Raw genomic sequence first — 27,382 nt, forward strand, 5'->3', positions numbered from 1 at the left:
CATCATAATTGGCGAATTTGGAAACTGACTAGTACCCCTTATAATTGGAACCCCTGATATAGCATTTCCACGTATAAATAATATAAGCTTCTGACTTCTCCCCGCTTCCTTCCTCCTCTTGCTCACTTCTGTAGTTGAAGCAGGTGCAGGAACAGGTTGAACCGTACCCTCCACTAGCTGGAAATCTTACTCATGCAGGAGCCTCAGTAGACCTTACCATCTTCTCCCTTCTCTAAGCAGGGGTATCATCAATTCTGGAGGCAATTAATTTTATTACAACAATTATTAATATAAAACCACCTGCCATATCTCAATATCAAACCCCTCTGTTCGTGTGATCTGTGCTAATTACAGCAGTATTACTTCTCCTGTCTCTTCCAGTTCTTAATGTATTAAGTATACTCACATTCTCATACAACTATCACCACCATCCACTTTGAGAACTCTTTAGTCTTCCCCAACTGAAACACTTTTTCTGTTCTGTTCTCTCCCCACAACCCCTGGCAACCACCATTCTATCTCTGAATTGGACGTCTCTAGGAATTTCATGTAAATGAAACCACACAGTACTTGTCCTATTGTGACTCAGTGGTTTCACCTACCATGTCTTTAAGGGTGAGCCTGGATGGTTTTATTAAAGAAATAAATTCCCAGACTTTAACTTTGATGTGAACTCCCTGCAAATGAGTCTTGGAAACTCCAGCTCTCCAGGTCTTTTTTTAACCTTCTCTTCCACAGTTGCCATTTTCCCATGATTCAAACCAAATATTTACCTTTCATCCACCCGAATCTGTGAGTTATAAATAAATGTCTCCCCGCCTTCTTCCCCCTTTTTTTTTTTAAATTTTTATTTTTTATTGGTTATTCAAAACATTACAAAGATTGCAGAATCACATCGGTTACACATCCACATTTTTACATAAAACCATAATAGTAACTGTTGTATTCTGCTACCTTTCCTATCCTCTACTATCCTCCCTCCCCTCCCCTCCCATCTTCTCTCTCTACCCCATCTACTGTAAATCATTTCTCTCCTGATTTTTTTTTTTTTCTGGTGCTGGGGATGACAGAAGTGTCTCAAACATTGGAAAGCAAACACTCTACCACTGAGCTACATTTTTAGCCCCTGTCCCTAAGGTTTTTTAAAGCAGACTTATCAGGCTGCAATGGTGGTTCAGTGGCAGAGTGCCCGCCTAGTATGTGTGAGGCCCTGGGTTCAATCCTCAGCACCACATAAAAATAAATAAATAAAATAAAGGTATTGTGTCCATTTACAACTAAAAAATATTTTTAAAAACAGACCTGTCATGTTTGAATGCATAAGTGAGATAGTTATAATTGTGACAATTATGAATATATTTATTTGATTTTTTTTGTTGTTGTTGTTGTTTGGTTTTTGAGGTGCTGGGATTGAAACAGGGCCTTGTGCATGCGAGACAGGCACTCTACCAACTGAGATATATTCCCAGCCTTAACACCTTTATTTGAATTGAGAGTAAATCTGATAATAGCTAAATTGTTATATAAAAAAGTTATATTTTCCTTAAATTAGAAGAACCTAACCTATGCTTCAAGGTTTTGATGGTTTAAAAAATAAAGTGACCTATGCATATGATACCCTTCAAATTGGATAGTTTTTAAAATATTTGAACATAGTGTTTTGTGAATTTGTAATATATAAGATTTCATGCATTTTTTTTTCCAAATGAATTTTTCATAGGAATAGAAGTAAGATAGTTGAAGATCTCTGTCTTATACTCAAACTGAGATGGGACTCACCTAGGCATTTTATAATTGACAGTAGTATAGTCCAGCAGAAATCCCATGAGTATCATGGAGCAATAGTTGGGACTCCCTTTGCCAATTGTTAAAGACCTCAGTCAAGAAGCATTGATCAGGACTGGGGCTGTAGCTGATGGTAGAATGCTTGCCTAGCATATGTGAGGCACTGGGTTTGATATCCAGCACCATATAAATAAAAGCAAATGAAATATGTAAAAAATACAATAATATTACAAAAAAAGAGAAGCATTCATCAAGATAAAAGAATTAAAAAGCCATTTGATCAGCTCTTGTTCTGTGTTTTGAGGTTTTTGTATTTGTTCTTTTTAGATATATATGACAGTAGAATATATTTTGACATATATACATGGAGTATAAATAATTCTAATTAGGATTCCATTCTTTTGGTTGAATGTAGTGTGGAGTTACACTGTTCATTTAGGAAAATATGTTTTATTGATTTTTAAATCTTTTGGACTTCCCTTTTCTCACTCTTTACAGATAGAAACATGCATTCTTTCTTATACTTTTTAGAATTTGAATAGTTCTCACAGTTTTCAGATTTTATATATATATATATATATATATATATATATATACACACATATATATATATATATATATTTTTTTTTTTTTAGTTGTAGATGGACACCGTGTCTTTGAACCCAGTGTCTCATACTTGTAATGCAAGTGCTCTACCACTGAGCTACAGCTTCAACCCCCAGTTTTCAGATTTTAAGATTTGAGGGGTTTGCCTTGTAATTCAGTAGTGGAGTGCTTTCCTAGCACATGTGAGGCACTGGTTTCATCCTTAGCACCACCTAAAAATAAAGAAAATGAAGGGATAAGAAAGAAAATTTAGGGGCTGAGTCTCATTAAGTTTATTTTGACATTGCTTGTTATCCTCCCTTCTCAATCTCCTGAGTAGCTGAGATTTTACCCCAAAACTGTTATTACTGTGTTGTTTGCCAGTATGGTTTGTTCCCTCTAAAACTCATGTTTTAATTTAATACCCATTATGATGAAGTATTAGAGGGTAGATGACTTAATCCAAATATGATACCTTGGATGGTGTTTAGATTTAAATGTGTTTATCAGGGTGGAGCGGACATAATTGAATACTGGTGTCTTTTTATAAGAAGAAGGAAAGCACCAGAAGATTTATAGCTATTATCCCTGTCTCTTACTATGTGATATCCTGCAATGCCTCGGACTCTGCCAGTAAGTAAGGTTGTCATATGCTGAGCCTCAATCTTGCATCAGAACTCTGAACCCAAGTCAGCCTCCCTTCTGTATAACTTATAGTCTGCGGTATAGTTATTGGCACCAGAAAGCAGACTTAGATTCTTGGATATGATCCCTCTCCCCACAAATCCTTTTTCTTTCTCTTTTTGTCTACCCTATTCACTCTGTTCAAGGGGATGACCTTGTCTACTGTGTCTAGCTACAAATTTTTCCACGTTCTCTCTGCATAGATATATTGTTCCTATCCTCTTGGATCTAGTCTGCACAGATTAAATAGGGAAAATTAGACCTAATGTGATAGGTTTGAGGCTAAGGGTGTGTCAGAGCTGAGAACTGGGTAGACATAGTCAGGACTTCTCATCCAACTTTTCAGACCCTTCATGGATCTGTATTTTACTCTGTTTTTTCATGTATGCCATCTTTATTTCTCTCCCCTGGTACCCTTTGCCAGATCCTTCAAAGGTTATTCAATATTGGATTCCTTGCTATAGTTATATCAGTGTTTCCTTTGTGACTTTTGATACCTTCTGATTTAGTTTCTTTGATTTTGTGTGATTGGTTACACGGTGTATGTTCAGTGAGCTGCAAGTTGTGCCTAATATCCTGCTATCTTACACTTGTCTAAAAGGTGGAATTGCCTCATAAACACATCAGATCTGCAAAAGATCCATTATAGAATCTAGATGAGTGTGGCTTAGTGGTAGAGTGTTTGCCTAACATGCACGAGAACCTGGGTTTGATTCTCTAGCACTGCAAAAAAATTTTCTCCCTCTGATTAATTTTTCACTAGTAGTTTAAGTAAATCACCCAACATTTAGTCCAGTAAGTTCATAAGCAGACCTGAGATGGAAAACCATCCCTGTTGTGACTGTGATGATTAAGCCGTGACCCACACACAGATGATTGTATTATTTCTACTATATGGCCCCTAAATACGAGTCAAGTGGTTTATATTTTGCCCAACTCAATAAAGAAACAATTTGCCTGGTGTTATGGCACATGCTTATAATCCATCTAACCAGAGGCTAAGGCAGGAGGGATGAAAGTTCTATGTCACCCTGGGCAGTTTAGCAAGACCCTGCCTCAAGGGGAGAAAAATTCTTATTTTTTAGGCCTAATCCTAACTTGCTTTCATTAAGTGCTTAGACTGTATTTGAATGTTTTATTTGCCTTCTAATTCCTAGCATATCCAAAAAAGAGAGGGGTAGCTACTCGGGGTTCAGATGACCCAGCCTGGTTTTGGCATAACTGGAATGTACAGCCAGTCTTTACTGTGTACTAAAGTGCCTCGCCTGTGAGTTACAATTACCAGGGCACATACTAGCAGGCATTTTTTTTATACTTATAATCCCAGTGTCTGGCATATCAGTACAGAATTAAGTTGTTTTTCTTGTATTTGGTTTTGGTATTGAGTTAAAAATTTTGTTATCTGAGTAGTTGGCAAAACAAGAGAAAGAGAAAAACTTGAGATAATTAATACTTCTCTAGTAAAGGTGATTTTCAGTATTTGTTAAGCTACTAAAGTTTTCCCCTTCTATAATGTATTTACTAATAATGTTATATTATTAAAATGTATTAATGTAGTGAGTTAGTTAATTCTTTTTAAAATCCTGTTCATGATCTCTTGAAAGTTAATGTCTTTTGTAATTAATAAGAAATAATTAAAACCATAGATATTAATCATTAATATTTTAATGGTCTTCTATGCAGGCACTGAACTTACCTTCAATTACAACTTAGAATGTCTTGGGAACGGAAAGACTGTTTGCAAATGTGGAGCCCCAAACTGCAGTGGCTTCTTGGGTGTCAGACCAAAGGTACCACCTCCAGATTAAGTTATTACTTCAATTCTCTGGTATAACTCTCTCTCTTTCTTAGTAAAGACACCAAAGAATCTGTAGTGGAATTTTAAGATTATATTACAAAACAGTAGAATAGGTAAAAGTAGTAGACTTAACCTTGCCATTTTAACTAAGTATAAAAACATTATTGTGCTGTATGTAGATGATGCAACCTATAAGCCCAGCTGCTCAGGAGGCTGAGGCAGGAGGATCAAGAGTTAAAAGCCTGCCTCAGCAAAAACGATGCATTAAGCAATTCAGTGAGACCCTGTCTCTAAATAAAATACAAAATAGGGTTGGGGTATGGCTCGGTGGTTGAGTGCCCCTGAGTTCAACCCGCGCACCCCAGTTCCATCCTTAAAAAAAACATTCTTTTGTGGTCACTTCCTGTTTTGTTTTTTTTTTTTTTTTTTTTGGAAATTACAATTCTCTAACCATTAAGGATTATTTAAAAGTCTTTATCCTCTTTTCTTAAATGCTATTTTCAAATTTTCCTTTTTGTTACATAGTCTTCTTAATGATCATTTATAGTCATTAATTTTTTATATAATGGACTGATCATAATAGGTGAACATGTGGATGCTTCAGGATTTCTCTATCCTAAGTAACAATGTAGTGAAAATGATGTTTAATTTTGATGCAAAGCTGACTATATGGTTACTCCAATTGGGTAATTCCCATTATGTATTTTCTAGTTCTTATAAAGAAACCCATTATTAGGATGAAAAAATGTATATTAGCATAGAAAACAATAAGAATGTAAATCATTTTGATCAATTACAGGATAAGGAAGATCCGTGAATATTCTTTTTTTTTTAATATTTATTTTTTAGTTGGACACAATATCTTTATTTATTTATTTTTACGTGGTGCTGAGGATCAAACCCAGGGCCTCACATGTGCTAGGCGAGCACTCTACCGCTGAGCCACAACCCCAGCCCCAAATATTCTGTCTTATTAAATAAGGAAAATCATCTCTATATTGTATTGGGTTTCATTTTGGGTTTTGGTTAATTTGTTCCTTAGGTAGTACTGTTTTTAAAATGTCAGCTGTTTTGTGTCCCATAAATTAAGGTAGTAATTCATTTTATTTCACAGTAAACACTATCAAGTTTCTATATCTTCAAGGTCTCTGTAAGAGAGCATTTCAGTTGTAAACCAGTGAGAGACATGCCAGAGCACAAGATGAGAAATGGGAATCACTGTGGGCTATTTAATACATAGAATAGAGTGGACCTTGATTAAGCCTTGTTGATTGGTCCTGTATGTTTCTAGACTAAGATGAATTATGTGATGACAGCCCTGACTCCAGGGAACAAACAGGAAAACTGCTAGTTGTTGGGGAGTTGTAGGCATTAACCCAATTTGACTTAACCTTGATGAGGGCAAAGATCATAATTAGTTTTCTGTGCCTTCTTGACATAATGTTCAGTGATTTGTTAAATAAGTTTAGCAATGTGTATGAACTCACAGAGAGAAGTCTTTAGCTTTGAAATTAGACAAGCATAGAAATGACACATTAGACTGGGGTCTTATATGTTAACATAAAGAAGCACATTTTTCTCTTATTTCATTCAAGTGAAAAGAGTTGGTGATAACAAAAGTAGAAATTAATACTACCCAATATCTTGTATCTGATGTGCCAGTTGCCTTTCCTGCATTTTCTCTAATCTTTGAAACAGTTTTTGAGAACCATCTTCCCAGAGTAGAGACTGAGGCTCAGAGTATATAGTTAACCTATTCACGATGATATAACCAAGTTATTGACAGAATGCTGATTGTTCATTCTCTGATCTCTAGAATCAACCTATTGCTACAGAAGAAAAATCAAAGAAATTCAAGAAGAAGCAACAGGGGAAGCGCAGGAGCCAGGGTGAAATCACTAAGGAACGAGAAGATGAATGTTTCAGCTGTGGGGATGCTGGTCAGCTCGTCTCCTGCAAGAAACCAGGCTGTCCAAAAGTTTACCATGCAGACTGTCTTAATCTGACCAAGAGACCAGCAGGTTGGTACAAGAGTCCATTCGTAGTTTTGTTTGTTCTCTGCTAGAATTCTCAGAGTTTGATGCCAGTTGCTTTAATGTACAACAAAGTGCCATTTGGTTTGTTTGTGTAAAGTGCTTAGGTTTGTGGTCCATGTTCTCATTCTGGAAATATGTGACAACAAAGTCTTAGAATCCTAGGCTATAGAGAAGGGAACAGAATGTGGCTATGGGTCAAATACTTTACTTCCATTTACAGTTGGTTTTCTTCTCATAATGAGCATGATGAAACAGATTTACATTTGGTGAGATGACATGTTTCAAATAATGAAGGCGGGCTGGGAGTATGGTTCAATAGAAGAGCTCTTACCTAGCACATACAAGCCCCTGACTTGATCCCCAGCACCAACAAAGAAAAGAAAGTTAGGGATGAAGGAGCTGAGTGGAAAGGCAGGTTTTCTGACTTCAAAGCCACTAAGTCATATAATCTTTCCAGAAAAAGAAAGATTAAGACAAAGTAGAGCCTTTGTGTTGTTGCACTCAATGAGATGACATGACATCCTTTTAGCCAGTTTATGCCCCACTCACCCTTACTAGGGTCCTTCTTCCTTATGAAAAAGACTTTTTCCTTGAAAAAAATTTTGATTAACAGTTAATGTGATAAAGCTGCTCAGGCAAATGCCTTACCCAGGAATTTATGGTTGGAGAAGTTAATAACCTTTGGGCAGTGATTTGGTGTTTGAGAATTTAAGGGATTTAGACATGTTGACTATTTTAAAGGTCCAAAGAGAGAGACCAGTAGAGAGCCATTCTATGATGAAGCAGTTATACATGACTATTGGCTTGCTTCCAAGAAGTACGAGAAAAGTAGAGAACTTTGGGGTGGAAGCGAGAGGAGCAAACTCCTGAATTGGCTTTCCTTTAATATATATTTGCCAGGGGTAATAATAGAAACTGAGGTAGTATGCGGGCAAGGCCATAGCATTGACCTATTAGTGTTAGGACATGGAAATGGGGAATTGTTTCAGAGTCAGTTACTCACGGTGGTAACAGCACAGGCTGTGATAGAACTGATTTTGCCTGTGTGCTAACAGTGAAGTCTAGTAGCACAGTTTATTTGGGGGCTGGAACACTGTCCATAGTCAAGTCTCTCAGGTTTCATGAAATGGGGATAAGTATAGATGGAAGCTCAGGTTAGCTTTGAATCTTTTCTACTTGCCATTAAGACAACACAGACCTAAGTTTTGTGTTAGTTTCAAGACTTAGATTTAACAAAGGTAAGTGTACTTCCATTTTTTTTTTTTTTTTTTTGCATCTGTATATCTTTTTCCTATTTCTGTTAAATAAGCAGGAATATAAATAGCTGTGATGTTCCTCTTGGAGTTGAATATTTTTAAGCTGTTTAGACATGTGGATTTTGCAAAACAATGAAAGTAATATCTAAACACAATGTCTAAGAAGAGCTTTGGGGTTTGGTTGGGTTTTTTTATTTTTTCTTTTTCTCCTTGTTGGAAATAGTCTTAGAGATATGGATTTACTCCTGCTTGTATTTAGTTGCTGCTTAGTTGCTCAACCTTGATACATTGCTGTTATTTTATGTATTGTTTTGTGCAGAAGAGGAAGCTGAAATTCTGGGGAAGGAGTGATGGCAGGTGAGTGGCATGAATTCCCTGAAGAGCTGGCAGTTTGAAGGAGGCTTTGCAGTCACTCCTGTGTACCAGTCCCGGGGCCACAGCCCATCTCACATGCATCTCTTTTCCCTAAGCTTTTGTTCACTCCTGTGTTTTCAGGGAAGTGGGAGTGCCCTTGGCACCAATGTGACGTCTGTGGGAAAGAAGCAGCCTCCTTCTGTGAGATGTGCCCCAGCTCTTTTTGCAAGCAGCATCGGGAAGGGATGCTCTTCATTTCCAAACTTGATGGGCGTCTGTCTTGTACTGAACATGACCCCTGTGGGCCCAACCCTCTGGAACCTGGGGAGATCCGTGAGTATGTGCCTCCCCCAGTGCCGATGCCTCCAAGCCCCAGCTCACGCCTGGCAGAGCAATCATCAGAAATGGCTGCTCAGGGGCCCAAGATGTCAGATAAGCCACCTGCTGATGCCCATCAGACGCTGCCACTCTCCAAAAAAGCTTTGGCAGGGACTTGTCAGAGGCCAGTGCTATCTGAAAGACCTCTGGAGAGAACTGACTCCAGCTCCCAGCTTTTAGATAGGGTCAGAGACCTTGCTGGATCAGGGACCAAATCCCAGTCCTTGGTATCCAGCCAGAGACCACTGGACAGACCACCAGCAGTGGAAGGACCAAGATCTCTGCTATCTGACAAACCCTCTCCAGTGACCAGCCCAAGCTCCTCACCCTCAGTCAGGTCCCAACCTCTGGAAAGACCTCTGGGAACAGCTGACCCAAGGCTGGATAAATCCATAGGTGCTGCCAGCCCAAGGCCCCATTCACTGGAGAAAGCCCCAGCCCCAGCTGGCCTGAGACTTCCACCGACAGACAGACTGCTAGTCACCAGTAGTCCTAAACCCCCAACTTTCGACAGGCCCCCAGACAAATCCCATGCCTCTTTGTCCCAGAGACTTCCACCTCCTGAGAAAGTACTATCGGCTGTGGTGCAGACCCTGGTAGCTAAAGAAAAAGCACTGAGGCCTGTGGACCAGAATACTCAGTCAAAAAACAGAGCTGCTTTAGTGATGGATCTCATAGACTTAACTCCTCGCCAGAAGGAGCGGGCTACTTCTCCTCATGAGATCACACCACAGGCTGAGGAGAAGGTGCCTGCATTGGAGTCCAGCTCATGGTCTGCCAGCAAAGGTCTGGGGCATATGCCTCGAGCTCTGGATAAAGGCAGTGTGTCAGACCCTCTTCTCCAACCATCTGGGAAAACAGCACTCCCTTCAGAGCACCCCTGGCAAGCTGTTAAATCACTCACCCAGGCCAGACTTCTTTCTCAGCCTCCTGCCAAGGCTTTTTTATATGAGCCAGCAACTCAGGCCTCAGGAAGAGTTCCTGCAGGGGCTGAGCAGACCCCAGGGCCTCCCAGTCAAGCACCAGGCCTGGTGAAACAGATGGCCGGAGGTCAGCAACTACCTGGATTTGCTGCCAAGAGTGGGCAGTCCTTCAGGTCTCTTGGGAAGGCCCTAGCCTCCCTCCCCACTGAGGAGAAGAAGTTGGCAACCACAGAACAGAGTCCTTGGTCCCTGGGAAAAACTTCATCAGGGGCAGGGCTCTGGCCCATAGTGGCTGGACAGACGTTGGCGCAGTCTTGCTGGTCTGCTGGAAGCACACAGACATTGGCACAGACTTGCTGGTCCCTTGGAAGAGGGCAAGACCCCAAACCAGAGCAAAATACACTTCCAGCTCTTAATCAGGCTCCTTCCAATCACAAGTGTGCAGAGTCAGAACAGAAATAATACCAGTAAATGTTATATGACCTTACAAGCTGCCCCCAGGGTACCATTTGGAGAGGGGAATCTTTGTTTCTTCTTTTTGCCCCTTGAAAAACAGACCTACCCAACACTTTTCCACTGTTATTCTTTCCTTATATCCCAACACTCAGAACTCTTGTGACATTAGCCAGTGGGGGCTTATGGTTATGTGAACCATGTATGGAAATCCAGTTGGCTCCAGCCAAGGAGACAGACAGACTTGAGTCTCTTGGCCCCCAACTTTTACACATGGTCAACTTAAAATAAAAAGTCCACTTTGGAGTCAAGCATGGAATTCAATTCCGCTGGTCAAGTTGGAAAGTTTAATGGGCTCTTGGAGCTATTCCCCAGCCCAACAGAGCTCTGTGGAAGATACCCTTAGAACCCGTGGGAGGAACTGATGTTCATTCAAATCAGTGGCCACACCCTGAGCATTCATATGTGCTAGGCCAGGGCTAGTCACTGATGAGTGATACAGAGATACATAAGACTTGATCCATGAGAGCCTAACTTTGTCTGCCTGGGTTTCCAGGCTGCTTTCAAGAACTTTTGACCAGGAAACAGTAGGAAATACTGAGGGGCCCTGGGTTTCCATGCTCATTTTTAAATGTTCTTTGTGGCTATGGTGAGCAAGTATCTCCTGGTTGGGACATGCATGCATGTATGTACATGCATGTATCTTCAAAGCTCTCCTCTATAGGCAGAAGGTTACTGTATCAAGGCCAAAGAGGACTGTTGGCTGGCACATCTATGCTGCTTCTGTCTACATTGTGCAAAGTCTGAAGACTTGTACTTGGAGCAGCAGCTAGCTAGTAGAGGGAGCTTGACTATGAGAATGTAGCTTTCCAGCAGTGGAATTAGGCAATTGGCAAGCTTACCTTTCTTTCTACCAGTTTTTCTCCTTTTACATAAACCCACCCTATTCCCATTTCCTCAAACACTCAGGTGCTTTCAGATTTCAGTCTCGGGCAGTGGACATAGGGAATTTCTGGCAAGCTCTTGTCTAGACATACCAGCTTTAGGAAGGGTGCCAGATGCTGATGGAAAATTATTTCTCTCCTGGTCCTTTGCCCACCTAACTGAATTGAGGGAGCTAGTTCTTCACCTCCCTGAGAATTGCTGTGCTCTCTATTGAGATCACCTGCCTGCTGACTTAGCTCAAGGCAAGCCAGAATCCTTCCCTAAGACTGGAGAGATGTGTTGTGTGGAGCAATGTCCAGTCTAAGAGATGACTCCTCATAACTGCTGATTATCTGTTACTGCTGCCCTGAGCTGGGGCCCAAGGGCTGGGAAATCTGTTGGTGCTACCCTGCCCTATCATTCACCCAGCTCACTGACTGCCAACAGGAAATGCTGTTTGGCTAGTTTCCTCTCAATCACCCACCCCACCTTTGTCCCTAGACCAAACATGTTTACCTCTCTGCTTTGCCAACTCAGCCAGCAGCTTTAGCCAACAGGCCATCTTCTGGCCCAAATGTCTCCCAGCCTTTCTGTCTCAGTTAATGACTTTTACACTCTGAACAGGATTCTGTATTTTGTCCCAGTTTCCTTCTCCTAAGTTCTTACTGAATTCCCATCACTTCCAAGGGGAAGGAATAATAGTTATAGAAGCATTTGCGCTTTATATAAAGATTGAAAATAGAATCTACTTTTATTTCCCAAAGTCTGTCTCTGGGATTGAGACACTTGAACTCAGGCAGAGGGATGCGGCCGGGCAGGGCTGTCCCAAATTTAGGGGCCTATCCCTGCACTTCACTGAGACCTCAGAATCTCCTCTGAATTCCACCTGCCTAGTTCTCCCCTTTCATCCTCTCTTCCCACATCATCAAAGAGGAAAATCTTTGTTCAAAAGGAAGAGAAAACGTAAAGCATATTATTATTTTCTTTGAAATAATTTTAAACCATGAAAAAGATATTTTTAACAAAATTCACCCAGAACATTACAGTTCGCTATATTAAGTATTTATCATGTGTGAGAATAATAAATATATAACTGCAGCTAGTAGGCCCCTTTCCTAATCTCTTAGATTGTGTGAATAGGTTTGCTTGGTGCCAGTCCTGTGCCTGTTGCTCTCCTGTCATCTGTAGTTGTGATCAGAAAAAGATATCTGCACTGCACTGTCAAAAAAAATCCTTTCACTATGTTATGTGTTCAATTACCATAGCTCTCTGTTTCATGAAATAAACTGTGAATTTGGGCGGGTGGGGGGCTTGCAGGCTATGTAAAAAATTTAAGTGGAGAAGTTTGATCCCAAACTAGCTTCTCTGAAGTAGGCTTTGGTAGGTAATTGACTGACAGCTGTCTAGAAATGTCTCACATGACAGGAGGAAGTGAGAGATAAGGGGCTGTGCCACTTTTGGCTACTTTCTGGTTTTGTTTTGGTTCTTTCCATTCTCCACTATTCACTGGAGGCTTGGTTCTAGAGCTGCCTGGGAAAACAACTTGAGCTATGCACTTGGTTGGAGGGGACAGTTCTTGATGGATAGCCAGGCCTTTGCCCAGGGCTACTGAAAAGACTAAGGTTGTTGAATAGAAACTAGAAATTTGAGCCTTTGGGCCCACAGATAATGTATGTGATAGTGGAGAGTTGAAATCATGGAAGCACTCACTATCCAATAGAAGCAGAGTCAACAAAACTGCTCGAAAATGACTCATTATGAAGGTGGGAAAGGATGACCCTACACCCATTTTTGGCTTCAGGAAGTCTGCAATGAGACCTTTCTTCAAGGGAGTTTGAATTGGCAGTTAAAAGGAACTCTTTTATCTTAGAAACTTCTGATCCTTGTGCAGGATGGTATTTTGGTGTTTGTTATTTGGCTAAGTGCTTGGAAACTAGGAGCTCAAGAGAGTCTACCTGTGAGTAAGCTCCCCAGCCAGGAAGTATTTTCAAGGGGCAAGCCAAAGGTGGAAATGCTCCATAGGTAGCTAGAAAACTAATACCTCTCCTAGCCCTGTTACGTCAGGAAAAAAAAAAATTATGGAAACTGTTGAAATTTGCATTCAAAGCCTCATTTGCTCCGCATGTCGGAGCCAACCCCCCTTCTAAAAGAAAATAGGTATTATTGCTACAAAAGCATCCATATTTTTAGAAATATGCTTTCCTCTAAAGTTATTTAGTTCAACATTAACTTAAATCACTGTGTCAGTCCTCTGCTAAACCAAATCCACATTTCTGACATTAATGGTAAGATTTTATTCTTCACATCCTCCACCCCACACTATCGTCAGGGCATGAATTGTAGTAGCAACTCTCCCTGGCTGGGCACTGTCTGCTCACTGGAGCTGGACTCCTGGTTGTATTCTAACATTGCCTGGTGAAAGCAAAGGGCAGAAAGGAGGTTTGGTTCTGGCAGCGTCTCTGTGAAAAGCAATCGGAAAAACACTAAACTTGATGGGTTTTACCCATAGCTCCTATAAAAGTGGGTTTTCTCTTAAGGCTTTTCTTGGGATATTGTCATCCTTATGGGATTTGTCATCAGGTCAGGGGGCCCAGTGTCCTAACTTCTGAGATCACAGTAGGAAAGGAGCTGCCTCAAGCGCTTTTCCTGTTGAGTAACATTTGAGCTGTTTGTGTATGTTAGACATTCCAGGTCATTTAGAGCTAGGTATCTGCTACAGGAACTTTGGCTGTAGCCAGTTCGCTCTCAGCTGACTTCCTAGGCCAGTGCAGCAGGGCCAGAGATTGCTGTAGTGTAAATTGAAGTATGAATAGATAAATGCTTTGTACACAAAAATGTAATGATGGTGCTAATTTCATGGTATAAATAAGCACTGCCAAGGGTTGAAGGACTGGTAACTTGAGAAATCCAAACAGGTTCCTGTTTGAAAGAAAGAGATTTCACATAGCAAGATTTCTTGGAGGCCCTGTGAGGGGAGGGGAGAAGGCAGTGTCTCATTAAAGCCTGCACCCAGCCCTGGAGTGGTCCAGCACAATCCAGAGGTGGAAGAGATCCTGTATCCAGATGAAGGTGGCCATTGAGTTTCTCAGGGCTGGGGTCACCTTGTCCATAGCCTCCGTCCACACTGCCTGGAACACGTTGGTAGAGAGCTCTGGGTGTGGGGTCTCCCTCCATTACCTTCTGCCCCTCTACCTCTTCCACTCTTATGGGAACACCTCTATTGCTTATGAAGATTAAGGGTATTATTTCTTAAGGAAGTGGAAAGAGTTTATTTTAATTAGAAATCCACAACCTCAGAAGAAATGTTTCCTATCAACATAAGCAAAGCAACACATGTTAAACTCTTCTGTGCTCCTTTCCCTAGGGCTACCTTCCCAGGAGTTTCAGAACATTGGGCTACTGAGGGGCTCTAGGGATAGCACTTGGGATTTCAGCACAGCCTCATGGACAGGGGCAAAAACAGGGAGCAGAATAGAGTCCTGGTGTGTTAGGTTTCCATGGCGGGCAGAACAAGCAGTCTTAAGGACGAGGTGGTGCTGCCTGTGTGTGCATGTAGGTGAATGTGGAAGGTGGATGAATGCAGCACACAGAAGCTCATGGAAGAGCAGCTTTCTAGGTCTTGGCAAAGAAACAAGCTGACAAGAGATCTTTATATTTTTAAGAAGAGGGGGCAGGGGGTTCAGCCAAGGTCCATCTCTGTTTTCCCCACTCCCCCACAGATTGTCAGCTGGAAGTGAACTCCTAGTGAAAAAGAGGGGAGCCCTGTGCTAGGAGTCCCCATAAACATGTACTGTAATTCTTTGTATATAGAAAAAAAAAATACTGTAAAGTAAAGTTTAACTTTACTCTTATGGCCCTTGCCCTGTGTTTTGTTTTATTGTCCGTGGGGAGACACAGCCCGACAAAGGATTGGTTTTGGGTGAGAGCAGGAGCCAATCCCAGAGATGGTTCCCTGGTGGGAAGGGGCATGGCAGAGGGGAGCCCTTCCTCCTGGCACTTCATGGGAGTGGTCTGGATTTCCTCCCAGGTGCCACTGCTTGACTAAGCATCTTTCCCTTTTGTTGGGAGTGTCTGGTATTAGTTTCAGTCCCCTCAACAGGAAGTCTCCATCACTGAAGAAGGAAGGGTATTTTGAGGAATTGGTTTTAAAAAGAGAAGTGAAACTAAAGCACTTTCTGAGTATGAGTTTGAGCATGTTAATTATAAACTCTTCAGAGACAGGTATTGGGCACTGCAAGGTCTCAGCCAAGGCCTAAAGGCAGGAAAGCAAGGGCAAAGAATGAGCTGGAAGGCAAAGCCCCTACACTCTTCTCACCTCCAATACCTAATAGGCCACAGTACATGCCTCCTGTTTACACTAATACATGACACTTCAGAAATATTTGGACCTCCAAAACCCAATACTTTTGGGAACCTTTGGGAGTTTGCCTCTCCTTCCCTAGCCCTAAATTCTCTGTTCTTCCACTAAAACCTTCAGGGAAAAAATTGGGAAACATTCAGTACTAGAATACTCCTCACTTAGGATTGTCACACTGTTGAGGTAGCAGTCATTTCATTTTACAGATGAAAAACTCAAACTGAAGAATTAAGTTGCTTTTCTGCACTAGCAGCTGAATTGGATCTGAATCTGGATCCATAAAACCTTTCTGTCTTTCAGACCATTATTTTTCCTACCAGTAAATCTCACTGTAGGGTGTCATTGGGAAACCCAGGATCTGAGTCATAGGCCTAACCCACACACCCAGACGTGACAGATGCAGTAGAGGTAGCCTCTATCTTGAGGTAAGAGTGCCTGACCCTTCTCTCTCTGGACACAACTTAAGTGCTATCTTTGTTCCTCTTGGCACCCAGAAAGAACTGTGAGTTTGCATGACCCATCCCCTGCCTCTAACCTTGTTTGCCCCAACAAAAGGAAAGAGCAGGGGACACAGCTTATTGGTAGAGCCCTTGCCTACCATGCACAAAGCCCTGAGTTCAGTCCCCAGTACAAAAGAGGGTAAAGGGAGCTCCAATAGCTCAGTGAAAACCCTGGGCAAAAGTTACTTGGTTTCTCAAGGAAAATAAGAATTTGGAGGAGCCTTAACAGGAAGTGAGGCCAGCCAGGTGGCACCAGAAGGAACTAGGTGTCTTGACACCCAGTCCACACAGCAGGGAAAAGGGCTGAGTGTGATTCACAGTGCATTGATTTTATTTACAGATCAGAAGCCACTTAAAATATATCTGTAGACACAAGTGCTGTCCAGGGCAGAAGTCTGGGATCCAAATCAGCCCTTAGCCCTCTTATGCCCACAGTCAGCCCAATGCTGCCTCCATTCCATGGGCCAGCACAGGCAGGTGCCACCTCTGCTGCCGTGGGGACCAAGGGTAGCTAAGACATTGGACCACCCAAGCCCTTACAAGAGCTGGGTCTAGGGCCTCTAGGGAATTCCTTTTATTCCCCCAGGCCAGGTGAGTGGTGACTCAATGATGACAACAGCTGTAGAAGTAGGGATTTGCCTTCTGGCCCAGATCCACGCCCTTGTCCTCTGCCAAAGAGAGAGGTGGCATTTCAGCACCATTCTGGTGGGGGGATCCCGCAACTCAAGAAGAGGGATAGAGGCCTAGAGGAAGTCTCCATAAAGGCTGGGAAAGCACACACCTGTCATCACCTGGAAGGCTGCCACACTGACGTAATCCTCTGCCACTTTCTGGAAGAGCTCGTCTGGCAGGAAAATGATGATTGGTGAGGGCCTGATGCCAGCATCCCTGGGATCTCCCAGTGACCCAGCCCTCTGGGTTCTATTCTGCTTCCTCTGGTAAACCATCCTATTCTTGAGGCCCCAGGACAGCACTCACCCACACTCTGACCTGTCTTGCTGGATGTTTCAAAGAGCTGGGCTTTGATATCTGCAAAGAGAAATGACTAAGGGTTGGCACCTGAGAATTAGGTCAACATAAACAAGGAGAAGGCTAGCAGTTCATGGTGTCTCCTAGACTCCACAGGTTCGAGGAAGGCAAAAAGCCCTCCTACTGCACCTTGCTAAGGCAGACAAATCCCTGTTCCCTATAACCCACAAAAACAGCCCCCCACCCCCACCCCGATCCCAAGGGCTGAGGAGCAGCTACTGTCTGCATAGTCCTGGACATCATGGAAGTCCACACGGCGGCGGCGCCGGTCTTCCTCCAGCAGGTCACTCTTGGTGCCACACAGGTAGATTTGACAGCCCTGGAGCAGAAGACAAAACCAGGATCACTCCCACGGACAGAGTCTCAGCCCCTGGCCTTTTGCTGAGGTCTGGCCACATACCTCCTCTAGGCTGCGCAGCTCTTTCACCCAGAACTTTGCTCTTTCAAAACTGCTGCTGTCAGTGAGGTCTTGGTATGGAGCATGCAGGAAACACAAGCACGGATCAAGGGATGTTCTGAGGCCAGCTTGTCATCCAACCCTTGCATAAAGAAGAGCCCAGAACCCCCATACCGTAGCAGACGATGGCAGCCTTAGCCCCGCGATAGTAGATTCTGCTCATGGCCTCATAGCGCTCAGAGCCTGCTGTGTCCTGAAAGGCAGAGGAAGGCCCAGCCCTGGCCGGAGTTACTTAACTGGGCTACTTCACAAGATTGAAAACTAAGTCTGTGTCCTCCAGATCCCCATTTTCTTGGTGAGGAAATTGGGGTCTGAAGAAAAGAAATGGCCTCTATGAGGCCTCCAGCTAGCCAGATAGATCAGGACCCAGGCCGCCTCAGCAGTGGTTTTCCCCAATAGCAGATATCCACAGGACTTACCCAAATACCCAAAGTCACCGTCCGGTCTCCAACCGACATCACTTTGGCCACGAATGCAGCCCCGATAGTCTGCAATTAAGGGGAAGAGATCAGGGCCGCAGGTGCAGGCTGGCTGCCTCCTACTCGTGCCGGGCTGGGAGGGTTGCACTCACGTTCTGATAGGGCCCCACCAGGAAGCGGTCGTGCACGTATCGTTCCACCAAGCTTGTCTTGCCCACGTACTCCTTGCCCAACATCACCACCTTGACGTCCACGCGCTGCCCGCTCATGCTCCCCTGGCAGCCTCACCCACGTAAGGGTCCGCTCTGCCCAGCCTCAGACCCCGACCCCAAGCGCCTCGCACCTCGACAGCGCCCGTGAATGGCCCGGCCAAACCGGCCCCGGGCGCCGAGTGTTCCTCCAAGACACCCCAGAGCCGTGGCGGCCTGGGAGCGCGCGGGCAGCGCCCTCCACGGCGCCGCACGCCGTGGTGCAGCTCTCGCTCTTCACTCCTTAGCCCTCCTCGCTTGCTCGCTCGCCTGCCCGAGCGGCACTGCTGCCCAGGCTTCGATTCCGCCCAGATTCACAGCCGAACTTGGGGTCTCCCACAACCCTGTTCCAATCCGCAGCACCGCGTCTCCCGCGGGAGGGGCGGGAGGGGGCGGGGTCGCCAGGTCACGTGGCACGTACCGGAAGCAGCGAGACTGAGCAGCGGCGCCGGAAGTGGTGCGCGGCTGTACAATCCCTCATGGCGGCAGTAGCAGCGATTTGGGTGCGGCGCAGTGGTGACTGACTTGCGAGCCTGGCGGGCGTGCGCCGAGCCCCGGCCCGGCCTCCGCGTGCCCCCCGGGCTCTGCACCCCTGATGCTGCGCGGGTGCTGAGCCCGCCCCGGCCGGGACGATGGTGAAGTATTTCCTGGGCCAGAGCGTGCTCCGAAGTTCCTGGGACCAAGTGTTCGCTGCCTTCTGGCAGCGGTACCCGAATCCCTATAGGTACGTGAGCCAGGGAAAAGCAGACCTCCTTCTCGCCTTGCTATTTGGAGATCGAAGTGTGGGCAGCCCGAGTCTTGACATGAGGGATCTGCGGAACCGTGGCGGTCCTTAGGGTACGGAGGAGACCTTATCCGGGAAGCGGCCAGGCCGCGCCTGCAGATCCTGGAAGGAGGCTGGTTCTGGGTGATGATTTATTTGAGGCTGTAGTCTGAGGTTCTTTCTTAAGGTGCTAAGGCTAGGAACAGGCGGCGGCACAGTAGTTGGGAGAGAACTTGGGTTGGAAATCCGGGCATTTGCCAGACCTGAAGCCACCCCCATTGCAAGGCCCAGGAATTCACCTCAGGGAGGAGGCGGGAGTTGGAATTTGCCCTGGGATAGGTTCAAGGTACTTTTAGTTCTGAATTACAGCACAAATCACTCTGCAAGATTGCAGGAAGATAAGGAGAGAGGCTCCCAACAGGAACCCCAATAGATGGTCTGTTGGGAGGGGCAGTTTTCTAAGGGTTCCCGTTCACTGACACCTGCAGCAAACATGTCTTAACGGAAGACATAGTACACCGGGAGGTGACCCCTGACCAGAAGCTCCTGTCCCGGAGACTCCTTACCAAGACCAACAGGATGCCCCGCTGGGCAGAGCGACTGTTTCCTGCCAATGTTGCTCACTCGGTGTACATCCTGGAGGACTCTGTTGTGGACCCACAGAATCAGACCATGACCACCTTCACCTGGAACATCAACCATGCCCGGCTGATGGTGAGACTGCTCTTGATCCCCACAAAAGTAGACTGCTCCTCAGGTACATGGCTAGAGTCGTGAGAGACTGGGGGATGATTGGGTTACTGTGGAGCAATGGCAACAGGGTACAACCTCAGATTATCTCTTTATTTCAGCTGGTCAGCCTCTCTGGACCTGTCCTTTGACTCGTTCATGGGGGAGGGAAGTGCTCATTTTACAGAGTTGTTGTAGGTACTAAACACAAACATTTATGTCATGTGTGACACACTCCGGTTGGGCCCACAGAAGTGATGCTGAGGGAGGAAGGTAGCAGTTTTCACATAGGAGTCCATTAAGCCCAAAGGTGCCCTGGATGTGCTTCAGCAGTTTACATTCTAAGCCCTTTACCTCGCTTTGACTGGAGACATTCCACATTTATCTCTCATAAAGGGATCTCTGCCTGAGATTTGGGGCAGTGGAGTTCCACATACCTCTTTAAAAGCTTGAAAACCGGGGCTGGGACTGTAGCTCAGTGGCAGAGCGCTTGCCTAGCATACGTGAGGCACTGGATTCAAGCCTCAGCACCACATAAAAATTTATTATAAAATAAAGGCATTCTGTCCATACAATTACAAAAAATAAAATAAATAAATAAAAGCTTGAAAATCCATAGTTATGGTTAAAGGAACCATTCCACTGCACCTTTTCACATGTGAATACTCTGCAAACTTTCAGAAAATTATTCTTCTCAGCTTACTTTCATGATACCCTTGAGAGGTACATATTACTCATTTATGCCAAGATGAAAGGTTCAGAGAAGGGACGTGTCCTACAGTGTCACAAAGTGAGTGACTACCTTCCTCTGCCCAGTGCAAGTCATCTCACATGAGTGCATGAGGGTACTACTTGATAATGACCAAAACAGCAAAAACAGCAATCCATTCATGAAAAGTGTCATTAAGTATTATTCCGGAAGTAGCAATCCACTTTCTCCTTTCTGTTAATGAAAGCTGTGATGACTGTCAGACATCTATTTGTATTTGGTCTGTCAGAAAGCTCAAGAACTGCAGTGGGTGGAAATTTGAGTGAAAAACACCACATGTACCTAGATATAAAGGCCCCAAATAGTCCAGGGTCCCAGGATAGAAAGCCCTCTGCTGCTCCCAAGAGACCTCATGCCTTCTAGTGTTCTTAAGGGTCAGGAAAGGGGTTTACAGGGTAAAATGGTGTTGGGGATGCAATAACAGGAAGGAATGGATTTTCATTTCATGGCTTCTTTTTGTGAAAAGAGGCAGGGCTTCAGCTAAGTGTGGTGGCACATGCTTTTAGTTCCAGCTATTCAAGAGGCCAAAGTGGGAGGATCACTGGAGCCCAAGAGTTCAGGGCCGACCTGGGCAATAATATAACAAAGAAGTGGGGGATCAAGTCTGTGTGTAGGTTGGTAAAGCAAAAGATGTCCTTGCAATGTGAGTGGTCTACCTTTCCACACAGGTGGTGGAGGAACGATGTGTTTACCGTGTGAACTCTGACAACAGTGGCTGGACCGAAATCCGCCGGGAAGCCTGGGTCTCCTCTAGTTTATTTGGTGTCTCTAGAGCTGTCCAGGTAAGCAATGTTGTGGGGTTTTTTAGGGCCTGAGGCTGTTGGCATGGAGGCTGGGCAGAAGTTAGTGGGCAGTTACCAGTCCTTCCCACCTCAATCTTTTGCCAGGAATTTGGTCTCGCCCGGTTCAAAAGCAATGTGACCAAGACTATGAAGGGTTTTGAATACATCTTGGCCAAGTTGCAAGGTGAGAATTCTGGGTGCTGTTCGGGGGGCTCATCAGGAGAGGCTCGGTCAGATCCTAGCTCAGCCTGACTTTCATAGACCCTGGACCAGTCATTACCCTGCTCTGAGCCTGGGACTTAATCTATACAAGGTAGCAAATGTCACCTTTCCAAAGGGATCAGGCCTCTACTAGGCAACTGGCATGGCTGGGGAATGTAATTAGGTGGGGCCTCTCAGCACCATATGAAGCTAGCCTCCTGCCCTTTATTCTAGGTGAGGCCCCTTCCAAAACACTTGTTGAGACAGCCAAGGAAGCCAAGGAGAAGGCAAAGGAGACAGCACTGGCAGCTACAGAGAAAGCCAAGGACCTTGCCAGCAAGGCTGCCACCAAGCAGCAGCAGCAGCAGCAGCAGCAGTTTGTGTAGCCAGGCTGGGCCCCTGCCACTGCCACAGCCCACCAGCCGGCTGTGGGCTCCCTCCGCACCCTTTCATTGTACTTGATTATTAAAAATCAACTTCTAGCCCTCTCTGCTGTCTGGGTGGTGGGTTGGGGCGGGTGTCCTGTTCAGCATCTGCAGTACCAGGCACATATCCGAGCCCAGCCTGCTTATCTTCCCATTGGGCAGCTGATGACAGGCAGAGGTATGAGGGACTTGCTCAAGGTCATAGGCAGTATGCAGGAGGGTTGTTGATAAACAATAGACTGTAAGCTCCAAGAGGGCAGGGCTCTTTGTTTTGTTCTGATGTGTCCCAAATACCTGGAAAAATATCTAGCACATAATAGGCACTCAATAAATATATGTTGAATTCAATCAGCCCCAGCTCTGGAGTCAGAAAGCTTTAGTATGGATCTTGACTCCACTGTTTCCTGGCTTTGGAACTCAGGCAAGTCACACCACCAGGCCTCAGTCCTACCACCCTTAAAGCCCAGACAGGACAGCCTCCAGGTTGTGAGGATCAAGTGCACCACTCAGGATGGTGGTGGCAGCTGCTGATCTTATTTCCTCTTTTCTAGTTGTGGTTGTGACTTCCTCCATTTTTATCAGGCAAGACCATGGACGGGAAATTATGAAAGATACTTTTAATGAAAATACTGTACAGTATATGTAGGGCAAAGGCCAGAGGCCTTATTCAGGAATAAGAGGGTCCAAGAGGCTTCCTGCCCCTGCTGGAGCAGCAGAGCCAAGTGCTACAAAAACGCCTGGAAAGGCAGCCCAGGCCCAAGCTGCCTGCCCTGCAGAGCTCTGGGGTGGTCTGGGTGCCTCCTCCCAACCGGTGGGGACTGCCTGGCAGCCAGTAGCAGGTTACGGGGAGTACCTGTTCCCACACGAGGGTCCTTTTAGTCCATTCCAACTGATGCCTCTGAATAGCCATCTGGGGTGCCTGGTGGGCTCAGCCCAGTGTGAGTAGAAGGCATTCAGAGTAGTGAGCATCATAGCCAGTCACAGGTGCTGTGCGAGTAGCTGTGCTCCTGGCCTGTGCTGAAGCCCCGCAGCAGCTCGGCCTCACCCCCAAACACCAGGCTCTCCACATCCACCTCCAGCTCCTCTGCACAAGGAGGGTTCCAGTCAAAAGCCCTGGCCCACCCACACTGCCCAGGGCCCCTAGGCTTCAAGCCACTCACCTTGGTCGGAGTCCGAGCGCTCAGAAGAGAGGCCTGAAGAGTCCAGGCTATCCGCTCGCAACCTCTCACCTACTGGCAGCCCCCGGAGCTGCTCCAGCTGCCTCTGCAGGCTCCGCTGTTTGCTGCGCAGCTTCTCCTTGAGCCGCCGAGCCCTCAGCTCCTGTTCCTCTAGCTTCTGTAGAGATGGTAGGAGCAGGGGCTGGGGTCAGCATCCCAAAACGTGAACTTTGCCCATGTGCCACTTGGCAGTGGGCTACAGCCACATGTACCTCTCCCTACTCCAAACAGGCAGGCACATAAACCTGGGCCCCAGAGGGTTGTTGAATGTCCTCAGAAAGCAGCTCTCTCCTGTGTGTCACCCATCTGTGCTCTGGTCTAGATGGGCATGGCGTGGGAGACGCTAATCCCAAACACACTTGTGGGCTGGCAAGCGCACATTCACTCGAGGAGGCAGCCACCTCCAGGTTCCAGCCCATTGCTGCCACATGGCAACAGGCCCAGCACTGCCAGATCTCCCCATTTCTTTAAGAGAAGCTGGAAAGCCAGATTTTTCATGTCAAATGCCCTTTGAAATGTTGCCAACTAATTTAAATTGTGAGAAAACTTCAGACTAAACAAATGCTATCAGTTTGTAATTCCTGGTCAGGATCCTCCTGGGGCCCTAAGGCTCCAGCATTAACCTCCTCCCCTCATCCCTACATGAGTTTTGTCAGCCCTAATGTTCAGAATCTGGAAGTCCCAAGGGCCCAATCCTCAGTGGGCAGAGGACTGGATTTAGTCATTTAACAATAAGGGGAAATGGACTGGGGCTATGGCTCAGTGGTAGAGCACTTGCCTAGCATGTGTGAGGCCCTGGGTTCGATCCTCAGCACCACATATGAATAAACAAAGTGAAAAACCCATTGGCAACTAAAAAAAAAAAAAACAAAACAAAAAACCCAATAAGGGACAGGGTATAGAAGGATGAGTAGGAGCTACCCAAAGATGGGGGTAGGGAAACACCATGGCAGAGGAGCCTGGCAAGCATGGAAAGTGTGGCTTTTTCTTTGGGGGATTGGGGAGAGACCAGTCCAAAAAAGCAGTCATGATAAGGCTTGGGTTGGAGAGGGCCTTGAGAATCATAAGTAAGGAACTGAGGCTTTGTTTGTTGGGATCCATGTCAAGGTTTTCAGCTGGAGATGGGCCTGGCACATCTGTGTATGGCCAAGATCATTCTAAGGCAAAGAAAAAGACAGTCTGGTAGAGGCCATATAGGAAAGAGGGAGTGAAGAGGTTTGCATAAATTAGTCCAGAAGAGGGGTGATGAGGCTTCAAGGATGGAATGATTCCCAGGATCTGCCCATGGACATATCATCTACCAAGAAACTAGGCCAGGAAAGCACCATGTGGTAAACGGGGACTCATTAGCCAACCAGAGTATTACTCAGCCACAGTGAAGGTGATAAGAGGCACTTATGGGGCAGTGTGAATACTTCTTATATCTGGGATTTATTTGCTGGATGGCACTTGGATCTGTCTGCCAGAGTGTCCAGTGCCTACAATAGGGCCTGGAACAGCAGATGCTCAATAAATATCTGTTGAAGGAAAGAATGCAAATGAGGGGGCCTGGGCCTGGATCTGTCTTTCCTCAGCACATAACTTTGCTATGCCTCCTTCTCTTCACCTGTCAAAAGAGCTAGGACAGGAAAAATCCTCTATTGTTTCCAAGGCTGCTTCTAATATGGGCATCCCTGGGGCTGCTTGGGCCTTGGCACCTGCACACTAACTCCTGTCCACTAGGGGGCAGGCAGCTCAGCCCAGGCAGTAGCAAGGGCCCTGGGAAGCCCAATGATTAGCTCCCTTAATCCCTTCTCCCTTCTGAATTCTGGAGTAGATGCCTCACAGGATGGCATTTGGATAGATGATAGCCTAGAACAGCAGGTCTTGAAAGATAGGAACAGGGGAGAGTGGAAACCAACCCTCTGCAATCTAAGGGACCATTACATATGATTTATCATAGAAATTTTTTCAACAGCAATTCCCTCCCCATCAGAGGAGGAAGCAGAAGTCCAGACATAAGCCAAGTGACTCGCTCAAGGTCTCCATGCTGGGATCTAAGTAGTAATAGCTGTAACAACAATGAACATTTACAGGGTGAATTCACTGAAGCCTCAGAACAACCCTCTGAACTATTTTTTGCTTTCTTTCCCATTTAATAGATTAGAAAACTAAAAGCACAGAGAACTGTCCCCAGTCACATAGTTGGACTATGTTTGGCCCTTTTCCCTAGTTCCACTCAGGCCTCCCATGTCACACCTGGGGACACAGGGTGCCCCCCGCCACTTACCTGAATGTGCATCCTGGCTCTACGCAGCAGGTTCAATGTGGTGTATCGGGCACAGTCAGTCCCCAGGGGCATCTGCTGCTTCAGCTGCTCCAGGCATCGCTTCAGCTGGGCCCTCCTGTGGGGGAAGGGGTCTGGAGGGCAGTACCAGCCCCACCTCACCAGCCAGAAGGACAGCAGGGAAGGCAAGGCCAGACAGAGGTAGTTCCTGGGACCTGGTGCTGTCAGGGCTGGGGTGGGACTCACCTACGCTTCTCCAGCTCGTTGTGCACAGACCTGTCAATGCCAGGGAGGATGAGGTGAGGGGCTGTCAACTACAGCCCACTAGCCCAGGGCCCCCTGTGACTCAAAAATCTACTACAAATGTCTGCCTCAGTCAACCCTCTTGTGGGGACCTTGGTCTGGTCTTGGGCACCAGAGCCCCCAGGTAGGGGTGAGAGGAATCAGAGATACACAGACAAATGCTGTGAGAAGCCTGCCAGGTGGTTGTCCAAATGAGGCTGTCCTGCCAGCCTGGCAAGAAAGGTTTCCTAGACAGAGATGACAGGTGAACTGAGCACAAAACAGAGTTTCCCACACAGGGCAATGGAGGGAAAGGCATTCGAACCGGACGAAGCAGTGTATGCAGACTGTTGAAGTACAACAGTAAAGAAATAAGCCTGTGGAGAAGAGAGTGGTTTGATGTGTGAGTGGAAACAGGACCCAGAACTGTCTTGTTCACAGTTCCTGTCACATCAAAGGTCCTGAAGTAGTCCTTGAATTCACAAAAAGGTATATGGGGAGGGGACAGATGGCAGGAGAGCTTTGAATGCTTCCCGGATCGGGGTACCTAATCTATAAGATGCAAACGAGAAAATGAGCAGAGGAAAGACCAAAGAAGGACAGTGCCCATCCACCCTCCCTACACCACCCCCGACTCCTGCACCCTCCTTACCGCCCACTGTCCAGAGCTCCGGGAGCTTGCTGGTGTTGCTTCCTCCTCCTGTGGATGGGGCCCGGACTGCGATGCGGGCACAGGGACGCGTAGCCATGCTCTGCCTCTGCCAGAAAGAGGCAGAGCCCGCCCGTGTCAAGCTAGGACTGGAAGGGGCCCCTGGCACATCAGGGTCAAGGAAGGGCTTCTGGCGCCGAGACCATCTCCCCAACCCTTCCCTACCCGACCGCCCGCGAACTCCTCTGAGTTGAGGGTGGATTTTTGCCCTAATTGCCGTGCATCGTTCAAGTTGCATGCCAAGTCGTCCAGGCCCATGTCAGTGAGGTCTCCTTCAGGAGTCTGGCCCAGAGTTCTTCCTCACCTCTCTCACGGCGCTCCAGGAACTCAGCCGCCTGCAGCAGGACCTGGATGTTGCTAGCCACAGGTTCCATGTCGGCGACAGCTGATGGCGGGCGGGCCTAGGGTGCTGGCCAGAGCGGCGGCCCCACCACTTTTGTTACAATGTAACTGACACAGGGCAACAAACAGAGGCGCTCGGCCCCGCCCCCGGGATGCCCCGCCCTTGGGAACGCCCAGTCATTGGGACCGCCTCCTTGGAGAACTCCCACCCCTCTGCGAATCCGCCCGCCCACAAGTGGCCAGGGACGCTCGCAGGGCTGGAGTTAGCGCCGGCTCCAGTCCTGGTCCTTGGGTGGACTCCTGGGCCAGTGTCCTGCGTCTTGTTCTCTTATCTCAGCGACCCCGCGGATCCTTGGCGTTACCAGCCCCATGCAGGCAGAGAGCCTTCACACAGAATACGGTGCTGCAGGGCCAATCGCTCCCCAGGAGGCCCGGGCTCTGGCGCTGCACGTGGGCGCCGCGGGGGCTGGGCCAGCCAGCAACCGCTAGTCCATTCGCTGGTTTCTGGCCTAGGCTTGCTGTCGTCACCTTCTGAGACACGATTGGCTGTCGCGTGGCCCCGCCCTCTCCCGCTGCTGGTTTACACGATCGGGCGGGAAAAGAAGCAGGTTTCAAATTTGAAAACCCAGGCGATGGGGCGGGGTTGAGCAGCAACAAGGCGGCGATGCGCAGGCGCTGGCGGAGGCGGGGCGAACCCGGCTCCTGTGCTTG

The 27,382-nt window shown here is 46.4% G+C and overlaps 4 protein-coding genes across 14 annotated transcripts in view; 2 read left to right on the forward strand and 2 right to left on the reverse strand.

The window, feature by feature from the left end:
- Nsd1 (nuclear receptor binding SET domain protein 1) overlaps positions 1-10,563 on the forward strand; it is a 140,725-nt gene extending 130,162 nt beyond the window's left edge. For 7 of the 8 annotated variants that reach the window (XM_076856591.2, XM_076856593.2, XM_076856594.2 and 4 more), the window contains exons 21-23: positions 4,738-4,844; positions 6,669-6,873; positions 8,640-10,563. In XM_076856591.2, coding sequence (XP_076712706.2) covers positions 4,738-4,844; positions 6,669-6,873; positions 8,640-10,261 — 1,934 coding nt within the window. In that variant the 3' untranslated portion in view covers positions 10,262-10,563. Of the gene's footprint in view, positions 1-4,737; positions 4,845-6,668; positions 6,874-8,463; positions 8,502-8,639 lie in introns of all 8 variants that reach the window. The other variant, XM_076856598.2, reaches the window with a different exon arrangement.
- Positions 10,564-16,346: 5,783 nt separating this feature from the next.
- On the reverse strand, positions 16,347-18,571 carry Rab24 (RAB24, member RAS oncogene family). 2 transcript variants are annotated; one of them, XM_076856602.1, is made up of 8 exons: positions 18,091-18,571; positions 17,939-18,007; positions 17,634-17,712; positions 17,463-17,530; positions 17,282-17,381; positions 17,016-17,062; positions 16,815-16,877; positions 16,347-16,701 (listed from the first exon to the last, which is right to left on the reverse strand). In XM_076856602.1, exons 1-7 carry the CDS (start codon positions 18,205-18,207, stop codon positions 16,821-16,823), a joined length of 537 nt encoding a protein of 178 aa, XP_076712717.1. In that variant the 5' UTR covers positions 18,208-18,571; the 3' UTR covers positions 16,347-16,701; positions 16,815-16,820. The 2 variants fall into 2 exon arrangements, with proteins under 2 accessions (XP_076712717.1, XP_076712715.1); XM_076856600.1 differs by having other exon boundaries at positions 17,012-17,062.
- Positions 18,572-18,619: 48 nt separating this feature from the next.
- Positions 18,620-22,203, forward strand: Prelid1 (PRELI domain containing 1). Its single transcript, XM_076856599.1, has 5 exons — positions 18,620-18,910; positions 19,438-19,663; positions 21,116-21,229; positions 21,335-21,413; positions 21,665-22,203. Exons 1-5 carry the CDS (start codon positions 18,819-18,821, stop codon positions 21,814-21,816), a joined length of 663 nt encoding a protein of 220 aa, XP_076712714.1. The 5' UTR covers positions 18,620-18,818; the 3' UTR covers positions 21,817-22,203.
- Positions 22,204-22,402: 199 nt separating this feature from the next.
- On the reverse strand, positions 22,403-26,779 carry Mxd3 (MAX dimerization protein 3). 3 transcript variants are annotated; one of them, XM_076856605.1, is made up of 6 exons: positions 26,634-26,779; positions 26,273-26,378; positions 25,585-25,614; positions 25,342-25,456; positions 23,018-23,190; positions 22,403-22,445 (listed from the first exon to the last, which is right to left on the reverse strand). In XM_076856605.1, the coding sequence occupies exons 1-6, from the start codon at positions 26,701-26,703 to the stop codon at positions 22,403-22,405; spliced, it is 537 nt and encodes a 178-aa protein (XP_076712720.1). In that variant the 5' UTR covers positions 26,704-26,779. The 3 variants fall into 3 exon arrangements, with proteins under 3 accessions (XP_076712720.1, XP_076712718.1, XP_076712719.1); XM_076856603.2 differs by lacking the exon at positions 22,403-22,445 and adding an exon at positions 22,543-22,939 and having other exon boundaries at positions 23,016-23,190; XM_076856604.2 differs by lacking the exons at positions 22,403-22,445; positions 25,585-25,614 and adding an exon at positions 22,543-22,939 and having other exon boundaries at positions 23,016-23,190.
- Positions 26,780-27,382: the final 603 nt, after the last annotated feature.

Source organism: Callospermophilus lateralis, chromosome 5, assembly GCF_048772815.1.
Source record: "Callospermophilus lateralis isolate mCalLat2 chromosome 5, mCalLat2.hap1, whole genome shotgun sequence".
Classification (NCBI taxonomy): Eukaryota; Metazoa; Chordata; class Mammalia; order Rodentia; family Sciuridae; genus Callospermophilus; species Callospermophilus lateralis.